Source organism: Phyllopteryx taeniolatus, chromosome 15 (assembly GCF_024500385.1).
Source record: "Phyllopteryx taeniolatus isolate TA_2022b chromosome 15, UOR_Ptae_1.2, whole genome shotgun sequence".
Lineage (NCBI taxonomy): Eukaryota > Metazoa > Chordata > Actinopteri > Syngnathiformes > Syngnathidae > Phyllopteryx > Phyllopteryx taeniolatus.
Window position 1 is genome coordinate 4,064,574 of NC_084516.1, and position 20,089 is coordinate 4,084,662.

Consider the following 20,089-nt stretch of genomic DNA (forward strand, 5'->3'; position numbering starts at 1 on the left):
AGGTGGACGTCTCTCGCTCTCCATTCATCCATCGAGTCACTCGGCTTCTCAAAAGCTAACACACGCGAAGCCCCCCCCCCCCACCCCGCGCTGCGTCCGCGTTTATTTGGGATGTCTTCGAGGCGGGGGGGGTGATGGCGTCAAAGAGAAGACTGAGGCCGGGGGACGTGAGGAGGAGACCCTGTATCAGACATCAACATGTCACATGAAGTAGGTCACGCCGTGTTCTCAGTGAACAGGACCAGACCAGGGCCTCTGCCGCGAGCGGGGCAGGCACCGCCATCATGTGACCCATTTCCCTCCTTTGTCTGCAAGACACGCCGACATTAATACCACTACCCGCTACTATCAATAATACCAGTGCCGCTACCACCACTACCATCAATAGCAATACTGCCACAAAAAAAAAAAAAACACCATCAGCACCCCCACTATCAATAGCAGCAAGTCGACCGCCCAGTGATGGGAAGTAGCCAATTACATAATTTAATTACAAAAGTTATGTAAATGTAACCCATTACATTACTGGGAGAAAATGTGTAATTAAATTACAGTTGCTTTTGAAAATTTCTATGGTTACAATTTTAGTTACATTTTTAAAAAAAAGCCGAAAAAACCCAAGACTTTTCATATCACTTCGCCCATCAAAAGCAGACGCTTGTGATTGGCCCTCTCTGGTCATGTGCCATTCTGTTGTAGTCTCAAACATGACATATTTTATTCTAAATATGACCGTGAATTGCCACCTTGTGGTGCAATCTATTAGTTTGTCTGCAATTTTAAAAACAGAGTTTTTGCTGCCACTTTTCGTGACTATTGGATTATCTCTGCAATGGAGAAGTGCTCAGTTACAGATGAAGACAGATCTGCCCATGAAGTCAAACCGCAAATTATAGAGTGGCCTTTTATTGCGGGCAGCCTAAATCACAGCCATCCAATAATTATGCTGTTTCATCAGCATCTTGAGGTGGATAGATTATCTCGGCAAAGTAGAAATGCCCATTAACAGGCATTTAGACAGATTTGTAAACAATATTTGAGAGAAATAGGCCTTTTGTGTTTATAGAAAAAGTCTCAGAACTTTGAGCTCAGCTCATGAAAAACAGGAGCAAAAACAAACGTGTTGCATTTACATTTTTATTCAGTGGCTGTGTCAAAGTATAGGCTTTGGCACAGGTCTACCGTTTATTTCTGGCAGGGTGTTCACCCAAAAAAAAACTACAAAACCAAAGTGGTGAGAGGAAAAGAAGAGTCGATGATGGGACGCTTGTCCAACCATTTGATGCCAAAGATGTGGGACAGCCTCAATCCCGCTCTTAACGCTAATCTTCCACCAAAGCTGATTTGTCGCCACTTGCTCTGCCAACTCTTACGCAAGCTGCAGCTTTTTGGGCCCACGTTTACGCAACACGGCCAAAACTCACAACGGCCCCTTTCATACGGCCTGGCTTCCCCCCCCCCCCAATGTCACCTTTTGAGTCAAAGGTACTGACAATTTTCCGCTTTCTGAACAACAGTGGTAGGACGCTGCCTTTGTGTGATAGGTGTGAAGGTTAACACCCGCTCCGCGACTGTTGATAGCTAGAAAAAAGGTAAAAAGTAGAAAAAAAGTAAAAGGTCGGGACAAAAGTAAAAAGTACAGTAGTTAGCTCGATAGTTACCGTACAAAGCTAGATTGTAGTTTGATACAGTAGATAGCGAGATAATGTACATTGCTAGATAGTGTAGAGCAGGTCCCCCCAAATACCAAAATATGTCCAATAAATGTGCAGTCAACAACTTTGTGCCGAGAACTTAATTCATCGCTCCCTTGTGTACTGCCCGCAGCTGGTGTATGCTACAAATATTTGACGCAAAATTTGACCACAAATATGTAAAATATTTTAGAAACAGTTCAAGACTGCTTAAATTTTCAGCAGTTCTTGCAGCACACGCAAGGCGAGACCGGCCGCTTTGTTGAATAGTAACGAGCGCAGGGCTCAAACTACATTCAGCGTGATGGTGAGAAGTATTTAATCTTTGTTCTTAAGTGTTTCCGTACCAGTCCTTTAAAATATGCATTTCTTCACATGAAACAGGCCCGTGACGCAAAAAGGTTGAGGACCAGTGCCGACGATTTTCCCTGAGGTGTCAGAATCGTAACTGTGGCGGCACGATGCCTGGTCCTCACTAAATTGTCTTCCATGTTAGAGACAACATGCGCCATGTTGATGCTCTGTAGCGTTGTTGTTGTTGTTGTTGTGAGAGTGGCGGGAAAAGGAAGACGGCGCCCGCACAGCTGTCCCGCTTTAGAGACTATTGCACGGTGTGAACTGTGCGAGGTTTTTGCGGAATGCTCGGGTGCTCAAGTAGAACACAGTGTGACTTGGGGCCAGGCCAACGCCGCCGCTCGCCAAGCTCATGTTGCAAAAGTCACGGCCGCTGGATGAGCTTTAGCCTTCGCCGAGGGGAAGGGGGAGGAGGATTCGGCGGTTCAGTCACAGGTTATAAGATTTGTGTTACCATGTGCCAGGCGATGTCCTGCGGGTCATCATACACACCATAGTCTTACATTTACATTTGTTTTTTTTACCTTGAGTTTACTGTTTGGTTATAGTGTCCTCGCATGCCCTGAAAGGCACCTTTTAGTAAAATACATTATGCACACATACATACATATTGTAGATCACAGGTGTCAAACTCAAGGCCCGGGGGCCAGATCCGGCCCGCCACATCATTTTATGAGGCCCGCGAAAACAAATCATGTACGTCGACTTCATGTTTCTTCCTAAAATACCCAAATTGCCTTTATAACATTGAGATATCGCATTTTCTTTTGTTACCAATGTCCCTTTTAAAATAAACTGAATAATATTAGATTTTTTTTTACTGACTTCTGATTTCAAAAGGACTAATATGACGTCATTATACATTAATACGGATTCACAATCATAATGACCCTCTGAGGGAAACCACAACTACAATGTGGCCCGCAACAAAAATTAACTGACTGATGGAAAAAAAAAAAAGATTGATAATGTTCGGTCAGCACTCCCTCCACCACAGTCAATGATTGGATTTAGGACAGAAAAACGTCCCTCAGCACCCACCCGCAACAATTCGTTTCAGAGGGGCAAAAAGTGCCCCAAAAGTATTGTGCCCCCCGCCCCCCACACACACACTCTTTTAAAGTCGGTCTGCCGCCCCTGCCTGAGACGGATAGATTGGTGGACAGACAGATACATCCATACAGATGCATATTGATTGATGGACAGACACATAGTTATATATAAACCGCTTATAATAGATGAAAACAAAATGTGTCAACTTTGTGCTCACACGAGTTCTCAGTCTGGATTCCTCGAGTCATGTGACAGTAGTTGATAACGTCAGTCATGCCCGAGGGTGAGGCACAAACGGTTCACAGGAAAACCTGTTTTGTACAATTTCAACAAAATGTTCATAGTTGGGCATGTGAGAGGGAATGCGCGCCCAAATTCAACTGGGATTAGACGCTACACTCAAACTGAATGGATAAACACCGCCACCTGGTGGTCGCCAGTGAAGCTTCTGTTGTGACTATCGAAATGAGAGCAAAAGGCCAACGTGTCAGCAGATTTCATTTTTATTCTTGTTATGACGCAACATTAGAAGTATATAAATATCTGTTTTTAATATACAACATCTATGACATCCATAGAGCGCTTTCTCCCCGGGCAAAATACAATAACTTTTTATTGCACATCTTCTAAAAGACAATTAGCATGTGGGAAGCAAACGTGGCTAACGCAAGTGTTTGCACAGTGGAAATAACGGCAACGTTGACACGGGACGGGCAGACCACTTCAAGACGATTTTTTTTTCGCCACGTTAAATCCCGTGGGTGACACACGACAAACATTTTGGCAAATGACCACTATACAAAAATATACAGTGGTGAAGGCGGGTAAACAAACAATGTGCTTTCGACTGGACGTTTTAATGGCTCCTCGAGACAAACGACCCACAAACGAAGTCGTCTGTTTTCCCCCACCAATCTAGTCATTCACTACGCCTGAACTGCAAGCTTTTAAGGTGCATTTGTTTGTTCCTACGATAAAAAGCCCCAAATTTATCTCAAAGCTCAATTTGCTCGTCTTTATTTTTTATTTTTCATAAAAGGCCTCGAAATGCGTGAGTAGCGTGAAGCTAAACCTTACTAATGCGTTAAGGAGGCTCGCCGGAAAGCCTTTGAAATGACAAAACAACTTGCAAGACTTGAGATCCTCACCAACAGGTCATGTGACGTCTTTTTGTTTTGTTTTTTGTTTTGACCCATCAGAGCGCCACAGTGACCCGCAAAAGGGCGAGCGTCACCCGAAACATCCTGTATGTTTTCAATGCTAGCGACATGTATATATTTTTTTAGCGAAGATAAATCACAATCCAAAGTCGTGACATCTTTTTCAACCAATCAGGGCACATCAGAGGGCCCAGGACCCTCACAGCGAGGTGTCACCTGTCAAAAACATTGTGAACATACTGTACATGAACGATGTTTTTTTTTTTTAGATGATGATGACTCACAATCCAAAGTTGTTGTTTTTTTTTTTAAACAATCAGGGGCCCACTGGGACCCCCCTGCAAAACATCTGGAACAACATCTTTTTGTAACCAATCAGGACACCGCAAAGACCCCAGGACCCTGCTGCAGGAGGGGGGCGCCCGTCCCGTGAAACATTGTGAAGTTTCTTTACGTTAACAATGACATTCTCTCAAACGACAATAAGTCATCCTTACGATCCGAGGTCATGTGACGCCTTTTTGTAGCCAATCAGGGGCCCACTAGGATCCTCCTAGGGGGGCCTCCCTTCAGAAACATTGTGAACATATAGTATGACAACTATGGAAAAACATTCTTTTAAGCGACGATACGACTGGTGGGACACAAACAAGATCCTAGTGATCCGATGTCTTTTTAACCAATCAGGAGGCCCCGGGACACACCTGCAGGGGGGGAGCCCCTCCTGCAAAACATTGTGAACGTACTATAAATTGACATTTTTTGTAAGGGACGATAAGTCTTAAGAGAGATCCTCATTATCACCTGTGCATGGGGGGCACCCCTCATTAGAAAAAGACAGTGCTCATCCTGTATGTTAGACACCAACGACATTCTCAAGTCTCACAGTTTCATTTGTGTAATGCTACAACTCCCCCCAACCCTCCCGCCGTCTCTCCCTCGCACCTCACGTTCCCAATGAGGAAGCGATCCACCGCGAACGCTATGCTCAGAAATCACGTGACTAATCCAAACCACACAGAAAGGAATGTGAGGAAGATTCCTACCGACCCCACGCAAAGCGGCGGCTCGACTGCATTAAAACAACAAAAAGGTACAAGTGCAAGCTTTTTATGGCACCTAATCAGCGAGGCTTCTCACGATTGCCCGATTTCGCGTAACAGCTTGTCCGGTCCTCCGTTAAAACAAGGTGTTGATGAAAACGCGGAAATATGACTTTTTGTGACAGAAGGTCACACGCGGCGTCTTCCCTCGGCCAGAGTCTTTGTCCGCGCTCCTGCACGAGTTTCGTTTGGTTTCTTCTTGGCTGCCTTGTCCGGGGGCAGCGCCTTGTCAGGGGGGTCCAAGGAGTCACCGCTCGCCTTGGCTCCGGCCTGGTTGGGGTGTTTTGGCTTTGAGTCGTGATGCTCCTTAATGGACTGCTTTTTGGGCGAAGGTTCTTTATGCTTGGGAGGCACCACGGACGGCTTGTGAGCCACCCCCAAGGTGGTGGTCTTCAGAAGTTTGGAGATGGAGTCTGTGCTTTCTTTGGCCGCCGGAGGGCAGGCTGCTACTGGACATTTTGGTTCCGGTGGCGTGGCATTAGTCTGCAGTGGCTGCGTTGATTCCTCAGCACAGGCCAACGTGGGGTCGCTGCGTTTGGAGTCGAGGGCGACATGAGAGGCGGGAGACGCTTCTCGGGATGATTGTTTTGGATCGGGAAATGAAGTGGCCTGGGGGCTGGACATCATTTTGTTTTTGGGGGTCAAAGTGTTTTCTCCACGACCCGCCGTGGCCTCTACGCCTCCGGGCTTATTAGAGGTGCAAGGTTCTGGAAGTTCTGGAACCCTGTGGACTTTTTCTTCCAGCAGCTCTGAAGCTCCTTTAGTCTTCGGAGAGCCTGATGCCAGATGCTCTTTCTTGGGCACCGGGGTGCCGCCCACTGACGTGGATGCCGTTCGTACGCCCCCCATTTTCACTTTTGGGTCACGGACCTCCTTTGAGGCTAACCCATCACTTGGAGTAGGAGAGCTCTGACCAGCAGAGGTTCCGATCAATTTAGGCGAAGCGACATGGGGTGTGCCCTCTTTGCCCAGACCTAACCTCACAGGAGAACGCGCGTCTGCTCGCACAGGAAGACTTTTCCTTTCAACTTCTGGTTGCTCCGCTTCGTCATCCTGGTCTTCATTGCTGACTTCCCGAATGGAGGGTGTCTTCCCGCAGGAGAAGTGGGAGCTGTGACGGGACGCGGCCACCTTCATGCAGGTTCTGCTCTCCTGCTTCGAGCTGTCCGAGTCGTGTCTGCTCTTTGTTTTCTCTCCGAGCGAGTGCTCCTTGGGGAACACGTTCGGGGAGGTGGAGGTGTCGGGACTCGTTGGGCACGTCAGAGGGCTTTTGGGTTTTTCCGGAGCTTTCAGCTGTCGCTCCACGGCGCTCTGGAGCCAAAGAGGTGGGCCGGGCAATTTGCACTCTGCCATTTTGGATAAGCATGTGTCCGTTTTGGAGACTCTGGGTCCTGAAAGGAGGCCAATGTCAAGGGTGCCCTCAAGAGGCTTGAGAGGGGACACATGACGTCCCTCCAGTTTATAGTCTGACGATGTCTTCCTCAGAGGACACTCGCCCGACGCGATGAGCTGCAGCTTCTCCACAGCGCTCTCCCCTCGCCCCGAGAACATCTTCGCTGTTATCAGACCTTCGCCGCCCAGTCCGGCCTTCATGTGTTCGTGAGCCGCCACCGCCGCGTCCAGCTGGAGGCTTTTGGAGCGGGTGGCGCCAAAATGGAGGTTGTCATGGATGGTGGGGGAGAGCCGACACACAAAGTCGTCTCGCTCTTCGAATGAGAGCCGCTTCCTGGTGAAGTCCATGCTGGCAGCCTTGAGATCCGACCTCTCCGCCTTGTCTTTGGCCACTTGAGGATGTGACCGCTCTCCGTCGCTAGCTGAGTCGCTAACGGTGTCTGACACGCGGCTGAGTTTTTTATACAAGACGTCTTTCAGGGCCACGCTTGCCGTCTCAGTTTTGCTTTGACTCCGAGGATGTAAGTCATCGCCACCCGATGGATCGGATTCCCGCTTGGTGGCCGTTTTGTCGAGCTCCTCCAGTGACTCTTGGCGTTCCCTGCGCCCCGCTGGCCTCTTCAGGCAGCCCTGCTCGACAGGCCGAACGCGAGGGACCGCTGCCACCGCCGCCGCCTCACAGGAGTTCCCCTCCAGAGCGCTGCCCTCGCCGCCGTCCTCCTGATCCTGCGCCTCCTCCTGCGTCACCTCCAGGCTTTGTTTGCGGGCACACAGGTGCTTCTTATCTGCCCCGTAGGAGGGCGACAGCTTCTCCTCAGACTGCACGCGTTTCAGGAGCGGGGATCGCGGCGGCTCTGCACTTTTAGGGCGCACAATGTGGCGGATGATGGTGGGTGGCGAGTGGATCTTGACTGGGAAGGACTGCGCGCTTTTGGAAATGGCCACTGAGTGTCCGCCCAGCAGCGGGGAGGGCGAGCGCTGAGGGGAGGTGGGCTGCGGGGTGGGCGAGGGCGTGCGGGCCAAAGGGGAAAGAGGAATGCTACCTGCGGACTTGCGCCGCCCCTGACGGAGTCGCTGGCCCGGTAGCTTGGGGCCCAGGCCGTGCAGGGTGCTGGGCCGGATATGAGTGGAACCTGCAGGGGAGTTTGGCGCGCTGGAGCTGGGCGAGCTGCTCTGGGAAGAGTTGCCACCTGCAAAGTCCAAAGAGAAAGTCAACTGACCAGACCAATAGACCAAAATATTTCCAGATTCTTTTCTCTCAGTCTTTCTCTAGGTTTTTAACACCCACACTTTGGGAGTGAGAAAGGCGCTACCCACTATAGACACAGACGAGTCATGGCTGCACTTATGGTACCCTTACTAAAAACACCAGGTATTGTTTCATTTTTGAGGGCAGAATATCGTGATACTTTCCTAGTACCGGTATACTGTGCAACTCTACCTGAGAGGGTGAAGTCGGGCGGCAGGCGGAAGGCGGCGGTGGGCGAGCGGGGCGACAGGCTGTGCGTGGGCGAGCCAGGCAGACTCTCGCCGGACGACAGCGAATGGTTGAGCGACGTGAAGCTGCGACTGGTGTGCAGAAGGGGGGACGGCTGCATGGCGAAACGCCGGAAAAGGGAACGCCTCCTGGGGGGGTGAAAAAAAAAAAGTATTCAGAGGTTGGAAATTAAACACTGGACCAGAATCCTTGATAATTGACTGCCACCTCTCCGGGGTCTTCTCCTTCTTGGCCTTCTTGGCGCATCGCACCATCTTGCTCTTGTAGCTGTTTCTCCTCGCGGGGCCTCTCTTGATGGATGTGTTCTCAAATGGGGTGGTGGTGATGGACACCTTCCTGCCGCTCTAGAACGACCAAAAGGAGGCACGATAAACTTGACTGCTCACACCAACAGATGTGAAAGCTGTCTAACCAGGCACACCCAGAACTGCTTTCAGCAAATGGGCAAAATTGCAGCTCAGCTCATTTTGCGCATTCGGGGAAGAGTAGATGCAAATGGGTAAATTTAGCATGCGCAAAGTGATTTATCAAACCTGAGACAAATAATCGATAGCTGCGTTTACATTTTTAAAAACCGCATCTGAAAGGCAGGTGCCAACCAGCACTGCTAAGGCACAGGCAAAATAAGAGGCGACTGCCAGAATGGATCTTTTCCGCTCGTGAAAACATTTTTGAAATAGCAGAAACACAAAATGACCGACATATCGTTTATTCGGCAATGTGATTTTAGAGCTTCTGAATGATATAAAGGCTGACTTGGAGCCATCCAAAAGGAGAAGTCTTGCCGTATCACCTATGACAAAACTCCTTTCAACTCTGTGGCAATCGGTGCTGGCCACGACCACAGCAGTTTTCCTGGCATACGTTCCCAAGTTTGAAACGCAGTGTTACGAAGGATTGGGAGGTACAGCCAATTCCTTTGCACTCGTACACGCAATTTAGTGCCCGCTATTTAGAAACTTAGTAAATCAGGCCCTAGGTAGGGTAGTGTCTGTACACTCACTTTGACCAGGAGCTCCACCACCTCAGTGTGGACGAGGCCGTGGACTGTCTCGCCGTTGACGTGCGTGATGAGGTCGCCAGCCTTTAGTCCGGCTTTGTGTGCGGGGCCGCCGTCCTCCACGTTCTGACACGCAAAAGAAACGTATGCCATCACGCGACACGCTACTTCAACCCAAGGACGGGCATCACCGGGGTGGCAATCCTTACCCAGACCATGTGGTAGACGGTGTAGACGTCACCGTCGCAGGCGTACACGCGGATGGCCCGCAGCGTGAAGCCGAACTTCTTGCCACTGCCGTGGATGACCACCGGCTGCCGCGTCAACGGCGAAGATGAGGACGAGTCTCTGATGGGGGAAGAGTCTCGTGAGGAGGAGGGTTCTGACGAGAGCGAGTAAGGGGAGAGCGGGCTCGCCAGCGGAGATGCGCCAAACATGTCTGAGAGGAGAAACCAGATGAAGATGTTAGCTTCTTTCACGCAGAGATCAAGTAGACCAGCGGTCCCCCAATCTTTTTGAGCGGTGTCGAGCAAGGTTCTGACAGACCGGCATAGAAGCAAATAAAACCAAATGATCCAAAATACAACTCACCGTTAGTGTAAAATGTAGTTGTTGTACACTAGTGGAAGCCCTCCCAATTTTTCGCTTCAATAAGCCAGTACCATCTTGGGGTATTTATGTCCAGATTACTTTGTCATTTTGTTTTGGTCGCAGTCATTGCAACAAAAATAGGATGTTGGATGTGGAAGGTATTCCGGACTTTATTTTTGCAAACTGCTTTCAACGCCCCAGGATGGGAGACGGGAGGGTCCTTGGTCAAACTTTATACCCCTGCTCCCTTTCACACAGCTGCCGACCTGGCTATGTTATGCCTGTGATACTCCAGTGGTGACTTAAATACGAGTTTGATTCGTTCCGTGACCACGTTCATAACAATCTTATTATAAACCCTCTGAATGGAAATGCCATGAATCTGTCCCAGCCCCCAATAAGAAAAACAACACTCTTGTACCTTATAAAAAAAAACATTACAGTAATGAATGTGAAAAATTGTATAGTTTCGGCGATTTTTGCTTCAATTCAGTGGACATTGTGCTGCTCCATCTCGTTTGCGCACTTTGGCCACCTGGTGGCAGTAAAATACAGAGAGAGACACAGACTAGTTTCACAACTGACTCATTAAGCTGTTGTAATATTAGCCATTTTTCAATAAGAATAAAAAAATGCCTGTGCATATTGGTATATTGTCTGTCTACATGTGTTGCTGCCACGCTTGTGTTCCCAAATCTGCTGTTTAAAGGATTATAACACTGACACCAATGCTATTGGTTAGCCCATCTTTGGTGTTTTGCATTGTTTGTTAGCATAAAAAAAAATTAAGGCAAAGCTATGTGGTTGTTTGAAATACGTGTGGGCGTGGCAATAAACAGCTTGAAGCCTCTTAATTGAACAACTGTTCGATCTGCTACAGTGCTGTTTGGTGTGAAATAAGTCAGGTTGAGTTCATTGCTGGCCGCTTGTATCTCAAGGCACCACTGCACGTCCGAAGGGGGAAAATTGCTGGCTCGACTTTGACAACGACAATTGCTTTCAACACTACAGGAGTGGAGAAGCAAGTGTCATGGGTTAAACTTTACTGTCCCCGATTTTAGTTACCCCCTTTGACACAAATGCCGTCCTGGCTAAGTACCGGCTATGTTATTGACTGCAAAGGGCGGGAAATTGCGGGGTCAACTTCCTCCCTTTTCTTCCCCACGTCGGTGCTATTCACACAGAACAGAAAAACAGGAAAAAGGCATGGCTTTGCCAGGCAGTGAGTAAGGGGCTATTGAGTGACTTTTTTTGCGTTCTTCTGACCTGAGGGGATCATGAGGGAGAGTGCACCGGCAGAAACAGACTTGTGGACTTTCAAGGATGCTCGTGGCTTCTGGTCCCCCCCGCTGCCGCTGGGTTTTGCAGAGACCGCCGCTGCCCCCTGAGCTGCGTCCGGGTTCTGCACAGCCTCGCCCTGGGGCGTCAGCTGGTCCAAGTGCTCAGAGAAACTTCCTGATTGGACGCAAAAAGATCAAAAGTCAAGCGTGAGACAACTGTAGGGACATCTGCCTCGCTACTGAAAATTTTCTTAAGTCAATAAAAATCCCCCCCAATTATGCAGATTTAACATGAATTATTTCAGGATGAAGTAGTTTTTAAATTTTGGGGAAAAAAAACAGCTTACTGGTTTGTACAAAATAAATAATACTGACAAAAAAAAAAAGACCAAAAAGTCCAATTAGAAAACTACGCTTGATAGTGTAAATCCATGGTGGGCCAGATTAAAGACCGTATCTTATGGTATGCAGTTTCTAGCTCTTCACAGCACGTCTTCATCTTTACCGTACCGGAGAGCGTGGCCTCGCTGCGGGTGCTCCCGGGCGTGGTGGCGTCGGGCTCGTCCCGTGGCAGCTCCCCCACCGAGTAGGAGGTCTTGCTGGGGTCTCCCAGGACCGACGACTCGTCCGCTTCTTCGCTCTCTGAGGCCGAGATGGCGAACTTGGGGAGCGAGGCGGCGCCTGGACTCTGCCGGGGTAGCTCACCATCCGCTGACAGCGACGGCCTTCCGGACGGGACGGACGCAAATGTTATTTTCCTGATGGGGCGAAAAGGGTTTATTTGAGGGCGGCGTTTACATGTCGGTGAAGTCTGGCGTCCAGCCGAGCGAGTCGAGCGTGGGCGGGCTCTGGCTTTTCTTGTCCTCTGTGACATCCCCTTTCTCCTCGGCATGGCCGCGAGAAAGGTCCAGACTGCTGTACACCTGAAGATCACAAAGCCAAAAACAACGTAAGGAATTTTATATCTGATCATTCTAAACGTTTACTCCCATAAATATTTCAATATCTATCATCACAGTAACAGTGTTACATATAGTGGAGATTAAAAAAACAAAACAAAAACAAAAGTCTGCACACCCCTGTTCAAATGCCAGGTTTTCGCTTACTACAACAGCTGAACATTATTTAGGGTTAATCAGAGATGCTTTAAATGGGGGCAGGTGTGCGCGCCCAGTTTTGCAGAGTACAGAGTAGGAAATATCTCTCTTTTCAAAACGGGTTAGGGATTAAATAGGGATTCAAAGACAAATCGTCCAAAAATGAACACGCAAGTTAGGTACAGGTACCTAAAAATATCTACTTAAGTGCAGTAATTAAGTATTTGTACATTGTTACTTTCCACCAATACCCTTCACCCTTCATGTGTTAAATACAGAAATAGAACCCGTAACTGAGACTGCGGCCTTATGGTCGTGAAAATACGGTAGCTTTATTTTAATAAATTGTACCATGTCAAATTTTCCTGTTGGACTGGCAGATAATTTTGTTTAAATTAACTAACACATTCCTCATTTCATTACTTTTTTTTTGTATTTTTAAAGCGTGGCTTTATAAAAAAACAAAAACAACAACAACACTCCAAGTACAGATACCTGAAAAATCTACTTAAGTAATGTAACGATGTATTTGTACTTTGTTACTTTCCACCACTGCCCTTCACCTTATTTGGCGGGGTCGCGGTCTTTGAGGCTAGCTATGTTTACGTGTTTTAAGAAACCTTACCAAGTCAAACCTTCCTGTTCTAAGGGCACATAATTTAAATTTATATAATCCTCATTTCATTTTTACCTTTTTTTTTTTTTTTTTAAGATTTGCAGTGCAAAGCCAGCAAAAAGGAAAAATGATATAACGGGCAAAATAAAATACAAATTCATTGCTCAGTCTTAATCTCAAAATCTGCTTTGAGTGTGGCACGGTTGCTACATCGCCATGCAGCACATGAAAGAGGCATTGAGTCGTCTTCTGAGCAACACTTTGCCACACCCAACATTGTGGTGACATCCAAGTACTTTTTGAACGCACAAGATGGCGTCTGTGCACTGTACAGATGTATTTGGATGCAACCGCCACCTTGGAGAAGCGGTGAGAGCAGGAGGAGAACTGGCGCATCTCAACGTTGAAGTCCTCGTCGTTGGTGTCGTCCTCCTCCGTCTCCAGGTGGTGGTAGCGCTCCGAGCGAGCTGTGGAGACGAGAGCAGACGGCGGAAGGGTTAAAAAAAAAAAAAAAAAAAAAAAAAAAAAAAAAAAAGGGGCCAATAACGCTGATTTGCTATTTCGGTTCCTCATTTCGGTGCCACATAATTTGACCTAATCATCGTTCCCCATTGAAAAGAACGAACTACCATAAATTAAACTTTTTCCTAACGGTTTTCTAAAAAAAAAATAACACTACAGTATGATGGTTTGTGGTATATTTATGGTTTAAACTATTCATATAGGCCATTATAAACATTTTTAGGGGGCTGTCAAATACTTTTAACGCTTAAGGGTTTGCTGTATTTGCACTTTAATTCAACAATTTCAGTGTTGTACCCCGAGTCATCATTTTCCTTGACCATAAAAACCTTTTCTTTTTTGAAGGTACCCGTTCAAGTGCAGTTTTAAAAATACTGGTTTGGCGTTTGGTCCAGTATCAGAGAAAAGCCCTAACGATACCCAACCCTACTCACTGTCGAAGTAGCTGGTGTCATCTTCGGATTCCAGCTGCGGGATGAACTCGGCCTTCTGCCGCAGGAGGCCGTTCCAGTCCAGGTGGTGAAAGAAGGGATGCTGCTTCACCTCGGCGGCGCCACCTGGAGACACACGATGGGCATCAAATCAGCGCTTTTACCCAGCTAGCATTGTAAATGTGCGACATGTAGGGTTGCCTGTACCTGCGCCCATCCTCTCCAGAGGATTCTGTCTGAGCAGGACACTGATGAGCTCCTGGGCGTCGGCAGGCGGCGCTTCCTCTGCTTCCGGCCAGTTGATCTCGTCTGCACACGTTCAAAATGGCCTTTTTTAATTCGCTTAGTTGTTGTTGTTGACACTTGGATTTGTAAATGTGTCGCAGTTCCACTGACCGCTGATGACCTGTCCGAAGAGCTCCTCGGGTGTGTCCCCAAAGAAAGGGACGCAGCCCACCAGGAACTCATAGAGGATGATGCCCATAGCCCACCAGTCCACCGGCTTGCCGTAGCCTTGCCTCAGGATCACCTCGGGAGCAATGTACTCCGGCGTGCCGCACACCTATGCAGAAACAAAGCAAATATGTGGTCTTTCATCTATGAAGAAACGAGACGATCCTCCATAATATGTCGGTTGAAGCATATCGAGGGGCGAGGAGGGTTGCAAACAAGAGACGAGATCCATCCCATGTTTACAGCGGCGACAGGAAGTGAGCGTAGCGGAGGCTGTGACGAGCGCTCACCTGCTTGTCGGAGAACTCGCGGGCGTCCTTCTCGATGTGGCCTTCGTACAGGTTAGTGGTCATGTTCATCAGGCCCACTTTGGACAGGCCGAAGTCCGTCAGCTTGATGTGGCCCATGGACGTCACCAGCAAACTGACACAAACGCGGAGTATTGTTATACAAATACATTCACAAAGATGATATATTGCACAGCTCCAGGACCGAGCCCTGCCGCGGGAAGCAAAAATCAGAGTAATTGATGCCCCCGTTAAAAAAAAGTTTAGAATTGCTTCTTTTCTATTAGACAGGACTTTGCCCTGACTAATAGAAGAGGTCTGCCCCACACTTCAACATTGGCACCAAGATGCGACAAGATGACTCCAAACCAATACATTTGTATTAGACAGGGCTTTTGGCATGAGCACAAACCGTGAAAAAGTGAGTTTTCAGCAACGAACAGAGGACAGGGTCCAAAAATTCTCGAACATCTGTTGTGAATTTCTACTTGCTACTTTTTGTTGTGCAAAAAAGTACTGAAATAATGAACATTTGGATGTGTATTAAAAAGTTCACAGAAGGTCAAATTAAGTTCACCTGTTGAGGTATTAGTGCATTTTAGGTTCATCTAAAGTTTTACCCAAAAGTCCAATACAGTGGACCCCCGCTCTTCACGGGGGATAGGAACTGCGCCAGACCGCGAATAGTGAAAATCACCAATTAGAATTGCTTTTTTTTTTTTTTTTTTTTAAACCTCCTTGAATTCTTGAATAAGCAGGGATAAACTGCCAATCAACGTTTCTGGGATTGTTTCCCACCCAAAAAGAAACATTTGAAAAAACTGAAAAAGAAAACTTGGAAAATCAAATTGAAAAAAGGACTGAAAAGAAATACGGGAAAAAAAAAATTCAGCGAATCCACGTGTGCTGCACCGCAAGTATGCGGGGGTCCACTGTATCTCAACCTTTTTTGTGAAAAGTTTGTGTGTGTGTGTGTGTGTAAGGGGTGCGGGGGTCCCCTCACTTGTCTGGTTTGAGGTCCCTGTGCACGATGCCGTAGTTGTGAAGGTACTCCAGTGCCAGCACCGTCTCAGCAAAGTACATCCGGGCCATGTCCACGGGCAGAGGGCCCATGTTCTTCAGCAGGGTGGCGCAGTCGCCTCCTAAAAGGACATCACACATGTTCAGCACCATCAACAGCAGCATCGTTGCCTTCGTTATTCTCATCATCCTCCGCATGACCGTCGTTGCCGTCATTGTCGTCGGCTTCATTGCCATCGCGATCATCACAACTGCCGTCGCCGCTATCGTCGTCGTCATTGTCGGCGTCATCGGTTTTATGACGTCATCATTCCTGTCATCATCGTCAATGTCGTCGTCGGCATCTCTCACCTTCCACGTACTCCATGACCATGCAGAGGTGTCGTCTGGTCTCGAAGGAGCAGTACATGGAGACCACGAAGGGGTTCTCTGCGAAGGTGAGGATGTCCCTCTCCACGAAGGCCTGCTGGATCTGGTTCCTCAGCATCAGGTTCTGCTTGTTGATCTTCTTCATGGCGAAGCGCTGCTTGCTCTCCTTGTGCCGCACCAAGTACACCGCCCTGCACCACAAACACATGATGACCCAGTCTCCTTTCATATTTGTAATCATATATTTAGTATTTACATAAACAAAACTGGGATATGTGATAGAACTAGTATAAGATATACAGACAGATAGAACTAATATTTTTAGACAACTAGTATAGATACAGACAGCTAAAACTAGGAAAGCTATGAATAGTATAGACAGAACTAGTATATCTGAAGCTAGACAACTTGTATGATAGAAATATAGGTAAAACAAGGTAGATGGATAGAACTACTATAGATCCAAAACTAGCATAGCTCAATAGATGGAATTAGTATAGGTGGACAGATAGAACTAGTAGAGATAAACCTGGTATAGATATATGAAACTGATATAGATAATACAAGTATATAAAGAACTAGCATAGAGAGATTGAGCTAGTATAGATGGACAGAACGTAAACTATTTTTTTCAAATGAATAAATGCAAACGTGTCGAGTGTCCCTGCGTGACGAGGTTTGGTCTCACCCGTAGGCGCCGTTGCTGATGAGTTTGGTCAACTCAAAGTCCAACTCGCACGGTTTGCGTCTGGACCTCAAGGCGCCGCTCAGACTCTGCGACTGACACCAGGCAGCAGAAACAAACAAACAAAACAAAAAAAACATGTACACGAAGAAACATTGGAGGGGAAAAAAATAAATAAATCAACGCAATGACGAATATATCTTACGCAGTCATCTGTTTCTGGAGTTTGTGCAATGCCGCTGTCACTGCTGCTTAACTGAGCCATTTCTGCACATACAAACACAAACAATATGGTCAGGGGGAAAACAAATTGTTTGGATTTACTGAAGAGAAATCAGTACTGTATATCATGCCAGTGGTAACACACCAAAACTTCAGTAGTAGTCTTTGCTTCCACTGAGCAGAAAGAATATAAGCTTGTGAGAATTGTTTTATGCTCTGTTAAAATAGCAGTTGTTTAAAAGGTTTCTAATTACCGCAACAATGTTAATTCCAGTTAGCCCCGTCTATGATGTTTTGCATTAAATGTTAGCATTAAGCCGGTTGACTTTAGTTAGACGGCATTATAGGGTTTGGTTGAACATTTTGGTGTTTAAATATACATATTTCCATTTCCATTATTGCCAAAAGGAAGTTTTTAAGGAAATACAAAATGGAGCCTCAACACAAAATGGGGACTGGTGAAGGTGCTGACCGAGTTGATCTGGAGGGAAACTAAATGAGGCAGAAATGAGACTCATCTAAAAGTCATTAGCGGCCACATTGCATCATAATAAAACACGCCAAGGTCCATGTGTGCCCATTACGCCAGGGAGCGCACGACACGTCGGCCGCCACTGAACATCTGTCCATGTGTGTGCGCATATGTGCGTGTGTGTGCGTAGGTCATTTATTCCTTCCTAATGATTCCTAATGGATGTTGATGTTGGGGAATTCGGAGGGTCATTGGAGAGACAATCTGTTTCCGAACACGTTTCACTTTCCTTCTTTTTACAGCTCAACCGAGACACCACGCACCGCTACCTCCGCCAGGGAGCTTACGTTTTCATCGCAGCACAGCTTTTCATCTGCAATTCTCCCCCCGTGTGTCAACCTGGATTTGTCAGTGTTCAATACAATTGACTCTGCAATTGCCTTCCGCTGGTTTCCTCTCTTAGCAATGTGTAAATACGTCGGATGATATTTTCTCTTTCTTTGAAGGAATTAAATTAGGCATTTGTGTTTTTTTTTTGTTTTTTTTATTATACGCAATTATTTTTTGTGAAAAGAAGCAGCTCGATTGGTCAGACTGATGCGACTGAATTGTTAAGTTAGCAACACTGACTGCTTTTGTAAACTACAGCAGCTCCTCTTGGTTCATAGCCCTGTCATTAGGGTAAGCAGTCCCCGTCAGTGGGGACGCACCTTGAGCTACGCAAGCCACAAAGACAAAAAAAAAAAAAAAAAGGAAAAATTGCTTCCTAGAAAATCGTCCTAATAAATGTTGAGTTGGAAAATTCATATTTCAGATACAGTGGGTACAGAAAGTAATCAGACTATACCTTAAAATTTTCACTTTTTTTTATATTGCAGCCATTTCCTAAAATCATTTAAGTTCATTTTTTTTTACATTTACACACCGCACCCGATATTGACTGGAAAAAAAAAGCAGTTTTTCTTTTTTAATAAATCAGAAAAAATGCCAATATGGGGTACTGTGTGCACATGAATGAGGACAAAAATGATCTTAAGTGATTTTAAAGGCTTCTTTATACTCGCGCGGACGGCAACCGCGCTGTCGTCACTGCGGCTATCCGGCACGCAGTTTGCCTTTATATTCGAGTGCAACCCACGCGCGCTGTTTTGAAAGTGTGTTGCAGTTCTCCTCCAAGTCGGGGGTTTCGCTACGGCTGGCATTTTGTGGCCATTTCTGGTCGCCGTTTTTTCCTTTCCTTTCCGTAACAAGGAACAAAACAACAACAATGGCGACCGTGGAACAGAGTCTGCTAGAACAAATGGACCAAGATGATACGTTTAATTATGTTGCAAAATCGATCGAGAAGGCGGCGGCATAGCTGCTACGTGGAACCGGGAGGAAGGCTGATGACGTCATCACAGCATGTGACTGAAACGGACCAATCACGAGAGATTATCTCCGCGGCATTCTACGCGCCGCAACTATTTTTGCCATGTGCGCGTCAAGCGACGCAGAGGGGCCGCGCGCGCCAATTCGTCGGTCACGTGTTGCAATGCGGGCGTTGTCGGCCGCGGCAGTATAAAGAGGCCTTAACAAATGGCTGCAATATAACAAAGAGTGAAAAATTTAAGGGGGTCTGAAAACTTTCCGTACCTACTGTACATATGCATATCAAATATTAGTTTTATATAACCTTTGCATGTTTATCGTTCCATAGCTCTTGTACAGCACAGTACTTCTCTGTCTCTGCAAATGTGCTCAGGATTGTTTTGACTCCCTGGGTTTCTCTTCCTCCCTCATCCTCTGCATGCACCCATTCCCATGAAGATAAGTTTGAGTGCAGCTGGACGGTGTTGTTTGTCTAAGAATGCTGTGGGAATGAGAGGAGTGTATTTCCTTTTTTATCCTATGGCTCACTTCTGTATAATGGTGATTTTTTTTTTTTTTTTTTTTTTGCTTGCTCTTCAGTAAGGGATGACAATTCGTGATGACTTGTACCTTTTCCCCTCTTTGCAAAGATTTATTTCTTGTAATGATACTAAAAAATAAATCACAAAGACAAGATTGCTTTTTTACTTATTCTGTCAGGAAACCACTTTCAACAAAGAATTGATAATATCCGCGTATCTATGGTCACACAGCATTTGAACAGGGGTGTGTAGACTTTTTATATCCACTGTAAATGCTGTGTGGGCGCGATAAAGGAAGGAAGCAGCACACCTTCCAAAGGATCTCTGGTGAGTCCCAGTTGGCTGATGATGTAACGAGGGATGTCGGTCTTGATGCCCTGACCCTCCTTGGCGTGGCCCTCTGCCGCCTCCAGGAGGTGGTAGAACTCCTCGGGGTCGAACTCCTGCACGGGGAGGAAAAATGTCTGACTTGAGTTGAAATGTGCAAAGTGTTCTCACTGAGTGGAGTCGGCGTACCAGACATTCCAGCAGCCGGGCGGGTCGAGCGATGACCATGAGGATCTTCTTGGCCAGCTCGCGGATGAAGTTGACCTCCTCGCTCTCGGAACGCTCGGTGGACTGGAAGAAACGTCAAACAGAACGGTGACTTGGGATGCCAAGATTTTTTTCTTTGCTTTTGTGACGCCTCAAACTATTAAAAAAAAAAAAAAAAAGTAAGTAATAACTTAATGACAGATAAACAACTAAGAAATGCACCGTGAGCAACGCTGACTCACTGCACGGCTCGAGTTGAACGCCAGTGGCTTTTAAAAAAAAAATTTCCACGGCCTTCCTCATTCACTACGTCAACCTCACGTAAGCGTGAGGTGCCTAAACTTGTCCGACTTCCGTGTTGGCA

General features: G+C 46.8%; 1 protein-coding gene across 11 annotated transcripts in view; it reads right to left on the reverse strand.

Moving 5' to 3' along the window:
- Positions 1-3,588: 3,588 nt before the first annotated feature.
- mast4 (microtubule associated serine/threonine kinase family member 4) overlaps positions 3,589-20,089 on the reverse strand; it is a 59,900-nt gene continuing 43,399 nt past the window's right edge. For all 11 annotated transcript variants that reach the window (XM_061748025.1, XM_061748024.1, XM_061748027.1 and 8 more), the window contains 19 exons: positions 19,708-19,809; positions 19,502-19,634; positions 16,811-16,872; positions 16,609-16,700; positions 15,903-16,111; positions 15,535-15,673; positions 14,535-14,667; positions 14,188-14,353; positions 13,999-14,100; positions 13,795-13,917; positions 13,196-13,305; positions 11,924-12,048; positions 11,636-11,850; positions 11,112-11,300; positions 9,464-9,693; positions 9,258-9,380; positions 8,462-8,598; positions 8,198-8,382; positions 3,589-7,946 (listed from right to left, as the gene is read on the reverse strand). In XM_061748025.1, the coding sequence (XP_061604009.1) occupies positions 5,494-7,946; positions 8,198-8,382; positions 8,462-8,598; positions 9,258-9,380; positions 9,464-9,693; positions 11,112-11,300; positions 11,636-11,850; positions 11,924-12,048; positions 13,196-13,305; positions 13,795-13,917; positions 13,999-14,100; positions 14,188-14,353; positions 14,535-14,667; positions 15,535-15,673; positions 15,903-16,111; positions 16,609-16,700; positions 16,811-16,872; positions 19,502-19,634; positions 19,708-19,809 (5,028 nt within the window). In that variant the 3' untranslated portion in view covers positions 3,589-5,493. The remainder of the gene's footprint in view (positions 7,947-8,197; positions 8,383-8,461; positions 8,599-9,257; positions 9,381-9,463; positions 9,694-11,111; positions 11,301-11,635; positions 11,851-11,923; positions 12,049-13,195; positions 13,306-13,794; positions 13,918-13,998; positions 14,101-14,187; positions 14,354-14,534; positions 14,668-15,534; positions 15,674-15,902; positions 16,112-16,608; positions 16,701-16,810; positions 16,873-19,501; positions 19,635-19,707; positions 19,810-20,089) is intronic.